Raw genomic sequence first — 12,113 nt, 5'->3', positions numbered from 1 at the left:
TCCGTCGTCCGTCCGTCCGTCCATCCGTAAACAATTCTTGTTATCGCTTTTTCTCAGAAAGTACCGAAACGATCTTTTCATATTAAATGTTCATATGAAATTTCTTGTTGGTGGCAAGTGATGTAAGTGCATTTGGGGATAGATCGAAAAACAACATGGCCGATAGGCGACCATCTTGGATTTCGAAAATTGAAATTTGATATCGCTTTTTCTCAGAAAGTACTGAAAGGATATTTCTCAAATTCTATATGAAAGAACAACTTGGTCTCTAGTTGTACATATTACATTCTGGAACGGTTCGGAAAACAACATGGCCGACAGGTGGCCATCTTAGATTTTGACAACTGAAGTTTGTTACTTCTAGTTCTCAAATTTGAATGTAGATGTTGACCTTGGTATCTAGTTGTGCATGCAAGTCTGATACAAAGACCTTAATAGATGACAAAGAGAATAACTATCTTCGAACTTGACATTAGTAGGTTGTTCTTGATATATAGTGTTGTATTAAATGTTTTGAAGGAAGAGTGAAAGAAGGGAAAAGATTGTCATTTGACTGATATTGATCATTCAATGGTGGGCAACAAGATTAGTCCGGGATCTCTTGTTAACATTATGAAGGACAAAAAATCTAACATATTAAACTCGAACGAAAACAAATCTTTGCGATTGATATCAAGATATCCGAAATAAATATTTCAGGTCAGCATTCGGTCTCATCAAGTTTAATGATGTTATATATACAAATACAATCGCCTGTAACTGTGTGTGTCTCCGTTAATCTCAGCTCATGTCCCTGTGTGTTAATTAATGATATCGACAGTATACATTTAAAACTATTCTAAAATCAATAAAACGAGGCCAAAATATTTACAAAAAACACGTTTAAACATCCTTGAAAAAGCATAACTATAGCATTTAAATTAAAGGTTAATCCGATTTGGAACAAGAAAAAAGGTCAGTTCAGGACATGTTCCAGAATATCTCCCTCTGGTGTTAGTGATTGGTGTTGGAAAAAATCTCTCTTTGGTGTCGGTGATCATTTCCCTTTAGTTTCGGCGGTTATCTCCCTTTGATATTGCTGATTATTCCCCTTTTTGACGGTGATTGTCGCCCTTTGATTTCGGTGATTGTTCCCTTTTAGTGTCTGTGATCATCACGAAATTACCGACAAACCTATGGTGGCTGCCACAACAAAACAGACCGGGAATCGATGAAAAGGGTGGAAATGGAATAACAGGGTTAAAATACAATACTTCGAACTCAAAACGGGCGTTCTAACCTTTTGAGCTAACTGGTCGCCGGTCTTCAACCCAATCCATTACCGCAACAGTAATTCGTGACCTCATTTAAATACTGCAGTTTACTGATATGTTTTGTAAGCATTTTTGAAAATCTGATATTTTGTTCTATCATTTTTCTTCTTTATGCTTGTGATTGCGAGGACTTTCTTTATCCTCTCGCGCGACGAGTCGCCGAGGGTATATAGGGATCTACCCGTATGTACGTAATATATTTGTCCGGACCATAACTTTCAAACCATGCATAATTTCATCAAACTTCATACGCATCAAGACCATATTGAGGCGGAGTGCAGTATGCAAGAACCGTAACTCTTGCTTCCGTTTTCACAGAGTTATTACCCTTTAAAAAAAAAAAAACCTTGTCCAGAGCATAATTTTCAAACTATGCATGATAATTTCATCAAACTTTATACACATCAAGACCTCATCGAGGTGGAGTGCAGCGTGCAAGATCAGTAACTCTTGCTTCCGTTTTCACAGAGTATTCCAATACTACATATATATATACATGTATATGGAGCAGTACATTAAAAGGTAACACAACCAACACCTATTCCAGGAGTTTAAATACAAATGTAGTTGAGTATCCATTTGTTGTTAGTAAAACAGATCACATTCCACTTGTGTCAGCCTGTTCAATCAGGGATTACTAAACCGTTCCGCGATGCCTGGTTTTATTAACTATTTAATCACTTTATTAATTTCAAGTAACTGATTTGATATTTATTGATTTATTTTGTATACAGTACAATTTGATTGTCCTGTTGTATCTCATTAGTGTAACCTTTTGAAACGTGTTACTAAAAACGTAGATAATCTGAATATGACGTCATATTTACGCTCTACCAGACACGTGCATTTCGATACTTGTCTCATCATTGATTGGTCTGCCTTAAGGACCAATATTTCCCTGTCTAATACCTCATGTAAATACACGACTACAGTAAATATAGTAACACGTGGGCATGTAGCTTTTCAATTAACCGCAAATAACACTTAATGTGTTGTCTAAATGCGGTACATCCGGGCATCTACTTGTGTAGTATGAATAAATAAACATCAGCAAAAAGCAAAATATCCTGATAAAAATATGAGATATAAGCATATTAACTAAGACACATTTCTTATATACAATGTAATAACGTTTGACAATAGAAATACTGTGACGTCGAGAGTTGTGGATTATGTTGACGTTTTCAAAACGTTAAGCGATGTCATCATTTAATCCATCCCCCTACGTTTTACCATTCAGTAAACACGTATAATGATAACGTCACCACCAGTTTGATATAAATACGCAAAACCGCCCGGTCTCAATTTGTCCACTCTACTCTGCGAACGTGTTGTTAACAAGTAAAACCCTACATCTGACACTACCGAAGGGAGAGAGGCATTCTCTGTTCCATGTAACGTATACTTTTATTCATTATTCATTGTTTTAATATAATGATTGTATTCTTCTTTCTTTTATGACTTTATTTAACGGTTTTCTTTACCTTCTATATGAAAAAAATAAATGTGTAACTAGTTCTCTTAAATATATTTTAAATTTTGATATTGTTGGTGAATCGAAACGTTTTTTCCGTGTTTTTATATACACTGATTTTCTTTGAAAAAAAATAAATTAAAAAGTGATTATATTAAACATAAGAAACACTTTCATTTTAGCTCCCGTTGCTCTATAACGACATCTGTTTGTATTTTAACTGTTACATACTATGTTTTGAGATTTTATAGATATATCCATGTGATTTTTTTTTTTACATTTTATGTAATTTCACAGTAAACATCTTGGAACTCAATTACGATATGAATTAATTCTGATAAGCACACTATACATATTCTTAATATCGTCTGCATGTTGTAAATAAAAGGGTTTCCGAGACATTGATACATGTATATTGAAAACATTTCTGATACAAGCCAATTAGTCTTTCGGATAATGCTCGGCCATTTCCGTCAAAGCGAGTGTATACGAACAGTTACATCACCCACGCGCGATGTTTTCTGTGATTATGCTTTAAGTCAGTTTTAATGCGATTGAGTTGCTCTGTGAAACTTACAGCTGGGTTTTATCATCTTTTTTTATTATTATTTATTTTTATTATTTTACTTTAATATTTGCAATAAAGATATTTGATTGAAAATATGACTGAGCTTTCTTCATGTCGTCATTAAATTAATTATTTGAATTCTGCGCGATAAAAAAAAAGTGTATATATAGGACTATCAACTGGTTCCTAGTGTACCGGTTATGTATGACGTATATATAGTATTAAAACAGAGAGCGATTCGTTGTTTGGTTTAAAACTGTAACATTTGATAACGTTTCAATAGAACAGATTCGGGCTACTTACAACGGATATTAGTTCGGTTTGTTATTTGACGAATCTTCTCAATACATTTACTAACACCTCTGCGATCTCGGTTTATTATCTTCTTTATCGATATGGATTCTGAAAAAAATAAACGTTTTTTTTTAATCAGGAAAGACTAACACTAAAAATGGATAAGGGGAGATAACTCGAAGTTTAAAACATGGAATTTAAATGTGTGTTATAACGGAAAGGGGCCTTACATGTTTAAACTGTTATTTATAACAGGATTATCTGTCGATAAATGATTTTGACGTGTTTTTCAACACTATATTTGTACACACCATGGTATATCTAATACTTTACAGTTTCCCACTGAGTCACCATTTTTCAGTACGATGTGATATGGTGGGGTGTCCCGATTGGAGTTTTCGGCAGCGTGATTCAGTAGGGCAGCACTGTAATGTTGGCATCAGTTCAAATTCAGTCGCCTCTTGCGATTGTACAATAACCCGTCACGCCCTCCCTGCAGGTTGTCCTTAAATGACAATAGCTTTTGATCTGACAATGCCAATTGTTTATTCTCGTAAACTGGAACAATGCCCTTCACAATGTATTTATCCGATAGTAAGGACATACATCACATACATATTTAGTTGCACGTTCATTACACTACGTGAGGCCGCTTTAAATACATCATTATCACCCTAGCCTCCTACTCTATCACTTTTCACCTTACCTGCGTCCTTCATCCTTATAATGAGCATTGTACTTATCCGGTCTAGTTGTAGATGAGATACATGAAACATGAATTTCAAATCATTATTGTCTAATTACATATACATTATCTATGTAATCTCTCCCTTATTATTTACAATGTATTATCACATATTGTAAGCACGTGATTCTGTCACGAGAAATAATAACATGTTGTCAAGTCTTAATTGTGATATTGAGGTTTTCATTATTGTTTTATCATTATTAATCTTGTTTTCGCCTCGTTTAACTGAAAATTGAATAGTTATATCAGTTAAATTTGCATTATTGGGAAATTATTTATAACATATAAGTGTCGAAATGTTACATTTTTAAATGTTAGCGCCTTCAGTAAATTGATTCATCAATATCAAAATGCGACATATTTTATAGAAACGTGCCTGTTCACGAAAGTTAAAGTTTTTTGAAGTTGAGGACGAGTATTTGTGTTTACATCCCGGACGGGTGTGAAGGAGATGCCACAGATTAAATCTAAGTCGATACAGATGAGAAGATAGAAAAGTAAAAAGACATTGATCGTTTGTGTTGTAATGGAGAAATCCTCTAAGTACTTTGCACGGCACGGAAGAGGGCCCCGAACTGATTTTGCCCCTTGAGTCCTGTCCTTCTGTGTGGAGGGAAATATGAGGTTTATTGGCTAGAAAAAAGTAGGAATTCCTGGATCTCTTGTTTGATTGACAGTGAAAGTTCATGTTTGGTTACTCCCTTCCCATAACAGATCGAAAAAAGAGTTCTATATCAATGAGTTGGGAATTAACCTCAATGGTGCTTTCCTCCGATTTTTCTAATAAATGTCCAATATATATATACAAATAAAATAAATGAATAAAATCAATAAACGGTATAGGACGATCACTACCATACTTCACTAATCTTTTTCATATCGACGCTTTTTAATAACGTTATATTATATTGAAAAGGGAGATACATCTTACATCTCTGAATCTAAAACATAAATGTTGATGGTGTATTGGAAATATGATATAAATACGTATTAATGTTATAATTTAGTTATCACTGATCCGATACCAACATGTATTATGTACAGGCACGGTACTAGCCTGGGATTTCAGTGGTTTGACCAGCTGGAATCAAGGATATTATTTGTTCTGCGTCGACAGTAGGTGGCGTGATGGTCTACGATTTGCAATGGTAAATCCTTACCACCTGTCATTCATGCACGAGTCTTCTGTGAAAGTGAAATACATGTATGGAATTTGTGTTGTACATACATCATTAGATAATTGATTAGAGAAAAGGTAGCTGTACCTGGACCCATCTGATCACGTGACATACACAACGGGAAAATGCTAAAATATGAAAGATAGCCACATAGCATACAGAAATGTGTTACTCCTGGACACAGGATAGGTTTGGTTAGGTATTGAGTAACGTCTTATAAACAGTTATGCCATCTTAGGACGCCTCTCTTTTGTAAGATATCCCTGGTGTAGTTTGTGTGTTAGGAGGTTGGGGTATGTTCGTTTTTGTCTCCTTGTGATAGCGCGGAATTTATGTCGACTTCATAGTGCTACCTCACTGAAGCATACTGCCAAAGACACCCAGCAGGACACCCAACTGGGTCATATATACGATTTAGTATACAGTGAATTGGGAAGATTACCATTGTTAGTTAGTAGAAAGTTAAGGGCTTTCAAATACTAGTTAAAAGTACACGGACAACTGAATTTGTAAAGCATGTTATGACGAGTGTGTGAGTGGAAATGATAATATCTGGATGTGTAATATTAAACATGAATTGTCAATTCTAGGTCTTCGTTATTTATTTGAGAACGAGTTGCCCGTCTCTGTGGCATATGATATTATAAAACAAATTATTAGAAGTTAATGAACAGGAAATGCTTAGCAGAATTAAAAACTCATCAAAATGATATTTTGTACCAACATCTTACTGATAATTTTGATATACAATATTATCTATGTAAACCCATTGAAACAAAATATAAACGTATCTTAACAAAGTTTAGATTATCTGCGCATAATCTTAATATAGAAACTGGACGTCATAGCAATATTAATAGAGTAAATAGATTATGTAGCAGATGTTGAGGATGAATTTCATCTTATTTTGAGGTGTTCATTTTATAAGGAATTAAGGGAAAAATACATTAATTTTTTTATTACAAAAGTCCAAGTGTGTTCAAGTTAATAAAACTTTTGAGTGTAAACAATGTCAAAGAACTATGCAACACTGCCAAATTTTTGTATTTTGCTGTAAGGCAGCGTGATAACCAGTAATATTTTAGTAGTTATAGTGTACAACACTGCAGCTTATTCTTACATATTCAGTTAATTATTCTCAATTATGAGTTTGTACTTTATTATGTGTAATTTTTACAATGCTTACTTTTACCATTCAACACTTTTGTGTGTTAAGTTTTGTGTATTATTACACATAGCCATCACTCTCCTGATTACGTAGTTATTTACTGATGTTGGTGTGTGTGCGAGTGTGTTTATTAGACGTGAATAATTGTATTCTTTGTATACTGTATTATTGATGCGCCTATGAGCCGTAAGGTTCTTGGAAAAATAAAGAATCTGAATCATATTGACAACGGGCAAGCCAGTCGTCCCACTCCCTCAAATGCACAATCTCCGTCACAAGGGCGAATGCTCAACTGACGGCCAGAAGTGATGCATTGTTAACAGAAACACTAGGAAGAAAAAAACAAATTATTTAGAAAGGAAAGAAAAGATAAGATCCCAAATTTAGTCGCCTTTTACGATCATGCAATTAGGCAGCAAGTAGAATTCTTACAATCTAGCTTCAGGGCAGAGAAAGCATTTTCATTTTTCAATCTAAGCTGTTTACTCAAATATTCAATGAAATGAAATGCAATGAAGATGATCATACACAGTTATATGATAGTCCATGTATGCTACGATCATGCAAAGTCTGTTGCACTACGAATTATATGAAGTTTCGATCCACTCTAGAATATATCAGTCGAACTGCTTGAGGTCTACTTTCAAAGAAATCTAGTGTATCATGTTAAATCAAAAACCTGTCTGAAGAATTTGTGGACGCTGGGGTCGGATGGAAACCTGATACACGGACTTATACATGTATCTTGGATAGCCCTGTTTTCAGTGCACGGTATAGGTGCCGCCATTTTGAAGTCCGTAATCCCGACCAACTAAAATCACGTGATCTCCGTCGTGGTGTTTAAGAATCCCCGACCAATTTATAGCTCTGAGCACGTTAAATATAGATATTGTAACTACATGTATGCACGTATTGCGAATTGCATCAAAATGAATACATTCCAAAATGGCTGACTTGTGTTCCGTACGATGTGTCTCGGTCATAGTCTTTATAATAAAACATACCTTGTACCTTACTTGTGAGGTGAACATCTGTTTTTGGCAGAGCGCTGTGTCTGTTATCTACGTCTGTAATGAAGCACGTGCCCCTAATTGTTATAGCGGAGATGAGATTGGTTGGTCGATGTCTTTTATTAATAGACGGCCCTCGATATGTGGTTTGTATAAATGTGTACGAGACGTTGTTTGTCATATTTAAAGAGTTCGACGGGGCGGCACGTGAATGATCTACACACAGTATAATGCCGAACTATAAAGATATAGCTTAATAATTCGGAAATCGGTCATTTTCATTGTCGTTGAAACGAATGATACTTTTAGCTTTTTGAGGAAGAAAAATATCGGAACAAATACGTGGATTAGTGACGGCTGGGAAGAGGACCACGGTCAACGTCGAGGTGACCAAAGATTCGAACAACCCGGATGTTAGTGGTGACCGGATAGTGGGACAACCCGGATGTTAGTGGTGACAGGAGAGTGAGACAACCCGGATGTTAGTGGTGACCGTAGTGTAAGGCAACCCGGATATTAGTGGTGACAGGAGAGTGAGACATCCCGGATGTTAGTGGTGACAGGAGAGTGAGACAACCCGGATGTTAGTGGTAACAGGAGAGTGGGACAACCCGGATGTTAGTGGTGACAGGAGAGTTGGACAACCCGGATGTTAGTGGTGACAGGAGAGTGGGACAACCCGGATGTTAGTGGTGACAGGAGAGTGAGACAACCCGGATGCTAGTGGTGACCGCAGAGTGGGACATCCCTGATTTTGTGGTGACCGTAGTATAGGACAACCTAAAGGTGACCAATAAATTGGACAAGCCTGATATTATGTGTGACTGGAGTTTGCCATCATCCATATGTTATTGTTGTCTGGGTAGTTGGACGATCTGTGGTACGAGAACGTAATACTATGTATTCTTCGTTCTTTAGATTAGTAGAGTGGATGGGAGGACAGTCCATACTTTAATTCGGGAACCTTCGGTATTCTCCGTAAACGACTATAACATACCTTGTCTCATTTTAATTAGACGGAACTGGATAGAGGGACAACCCGTGGACGGTTATTAGTCGCAAGCACAACGACGATGGACGAGTTGGCGCGACACAGCACGCGGATACACACCGGAAATGACGTCGTGATATACATTACCAGACTCAGTTCCTTAAATCGTGATGGTAAGTGATGCATTACAACTTTCTAATGCATAATAGTACAGAATTTGTGGACACCTACATACAGAAGTGCACTTGGATGTGTGACATAAAATGAACAAATTACAATATACCTGTAATATTAATGTTGGCATATACGAACGGATACATCAAATTAACATATATCAATAGACAAATCAGAGTGGTAATATATTCACCTTTCCCTGAGCGACTCTCCGATCAGAGGTGAACCGGTATTGGGACACCTACCTGACCACGTGGGTTGACCGGTATAAGGGCCACCTACCTGACCACGTGGGTTTACCGGTATTGGGACACCTACCTGACCACGTGGGTTTACCGGTATTGGGACACCTACCTGACCACGTTGGTTTACCGGTATTGGGACACCTACCTGACCACGTGGGTTTACCGGTATTGGGACACCTACCTGACCACGTGGGTTTACCGGTATTGGGACACCTTCCTGACCACGTGGGTTTACCGGTATTGGGACACCTACCTGATCACGTGGGTTTTCCCCGGTTACTCCGATTTCCTCTCACAGTAAAAACCTTTTACGCTTCCAACCGGGCCAACATAATATATATATACAAAGTATTATATAAAACTAGATCTACAAAGTGTTATATAAAACTAGATATCGTATACTAGATACATACAAAGTATTATATAAAACTAGATCTCGTATACAAGATACATACAAAGTATTATATAAAACTAGATCTACAAAATATTATATAAAACTAGATCTCCTATACTAGATACATTGTACATACAAAGTATTATATAAAACTAGATCTACAAAGTGTTATATAAAACTAGATCTCGTATACTAAATATATATAAAAAGTGGTATATAAAACTAGATCTACAAAGTATTATATAAAACTAGATCTCGTATACAAGATACATACAAAGTATTATATAAAACTAGATCTCGTATACAAGATACATACAAAGTATTATATAAAACTAGGTCTACAAAGTGTTATATAAAACTAGATCTACAAAGTATTATATAAAACTAGATCTCGTATACAAGATACATACAAAGTATTATATAAAACTAGATCTCGTATACAAGATACATACAAAGTATTATATAAAACTAGGTCTACAAAGTGTTATATAAAACTAGATCTCGTATACAAGATATAAACAAAGTATTATATAAAACTAGATCTACAAAGTGTTATATAAAACTAGATCTCGTATACAAGATATAAACAAAGTATTATATAAAACTAGATCTACAAAGTGTTATATAAAACTAGATCTCGTATACAAGATATAAACAAAGTATTATATAAAACTAGATCTACAAAGTGTTATATAAAACTAGATCTCGTATACAAGATACATACAAAGTATTATATAAAACTAGATCTCGTATACAAGATACATACAAAGTATTATATAAAACTAGGTCTACAAAGTGTTATATAAAACTAGATCTCGTATACAAGATATAAACAAAGTATTATATAAAACTAGATCTACAAAGTGTTATATAAAACTAGATCTCGTATACTAGATACATACAAAGTATTATATAAAACTAGATCTCGTATACTAGATATATATAAAAAGTATTATATAAAACTAGATCTACAAAGTGTTATATAAAACTAGATCTCGTATACTAGATACATACAAAGTATTATATAAAACTAGATCTCGTATACTAGATATATATAAAAAGTATTATATAAAACTAGATCTACAAAGTGTTATATAAAACTAGATCTCGTATACAAGATATAAACAAAGTATTATATAAAACTAGATCTACAAAGTGTTATATAAAACTAGATCTCGTATACTAGATACATACAAAGTATTATATAAAACTAGATCTCGTATACTAGATATATATAAAAAGTATTATATAAAACTAGATCTACAAAGTGTTATATAAAACTAGATCTCGTATACAAGATATAAACAAAGTATTATATAAAACTAGATCTACAAAGTGTTATATAAAACTAGATCTCGTATACAAGATATAAACAAAGTATTATATAAAACTAGATCTCGTATACAAGATACATACAAAGTATTATATAAAACTAGGTCTACAAAGTATTATATAAAACTAGATCTACAAAGTGTTATATAAAACTAGATCTCGTATACAAGATATAAACAAAGTATTATATAAAACTAGATCTACAAAGTGTTATATAAAACTAGATCTCGTATACAAGATACATACAAAGTATTATATAAAACTAGATCTCGTATACAAGATACATACAAAGTATTATATAAAACTAGGTCTACAAAGTATTATATAAAACTAGATCTCGTATACAAGATATAAACAAAGTATTATATAAAACTGGATCTCGTATACTAGATATATATAAAAAGTATTATATAAAACTAGATCTACAAAGTGTTATATAAAACTAGATCTCGTATACTAGATATATATAAAAAGTATTATATAAAACTAGATCTACAAAGTATTATATAAAACTAGATCTCGTATACTAAATATATATAAAAAGTGGTATATAAAACTAGATCTACAAAGTATTATATAAAACTGGATCTCGTATACTAGATATATATAAAAAGTATTATATAAAACTAGATCTACAAAGTATTATATAAAACTAGATCTACAAAGTGTTATATAAAACTAGATCTACAAAGTGTTATATAAAACTAGATCTCGTATACTAAATATATACAAAGTATTATACAAAACTGGATCTCGTATACTATTACACCAAACTAGCTAACGTATCGATGCAAAGCATTATACAAGGATGTGTCATTTCCAGAAATGTTTCAGTATCTTATGTGAAATTGATATTTTTATCAAATAAATGTACATAAATAAAAAACCGAGATCTTGGATAAAACAGGTTATATAAACATGTCATACTTACATGTCATACATACATGTCATACTTACATGTCATACATACATGTCATACTTACATGTCATACATACATGTCATACTTACATGTCATACATACATGTCATACATACATGTCATACATACATGTCATACATACATGTCATACATACATGTCATACATACATGTCACATGCATCAGTCAGTGAGTTTTCTGTGAAATGATAATCATAACGTAATATTGGGCATATTATGAAGTTTGTGCAATTATGTATAAAATGCTTTATGTTCAAGAAAGTACTACCGAATGTATCAATGTATTT

The 12,113-nt window shown here is 33.9% G+C and overlaps 1 protein-coding gene across 2 annotated transcripts in view; it reads left to right on the top strand.

The window, feature by feature from the left end:
* The window catches only part of LOC117341073, a 56,131-nt gene that overhangs the window by 16,466 nt on the left and 27,552 nt on the right, over positions 1-12,113 (top strand). Inside the window, exon 1 of one of the 2 annotated variants that reach the window (XM_033902904.1) lies at positions 8,006-8,917. The exons of the other annotated variant lie outside the window; for it this stretch is intronic. Within the exon in view, the coding sequence (XP_033758795.1) occupies positions 8,827-8,917 (91 nt within the window). The 5' untranslated portion in view covers positions 8,006-8,826. Of the gene's footprint in view, positions 1-8,005; positions 8,918-12,113 lie in introns of those variants that run through there. 2 annotated transcript variants of the gene reach the window in all.

This window comes from Pecten maximus, chromosome 13 (assembly GCF_902652985.1).
Source record: "Pecten maximus chromosome 13, xPecMax1.1, whole genome shotgun sequence".
NCBI lineage: Eukaryota > Metazoa > Mollusca > Bivalvia > Pectinida > Pectinidae > Pecten > Pecten maximus.
Note: the sequence above shows the minus strand (reverse complement) of the source record. Positions and strands in the feature narration are given on the sequence as shown.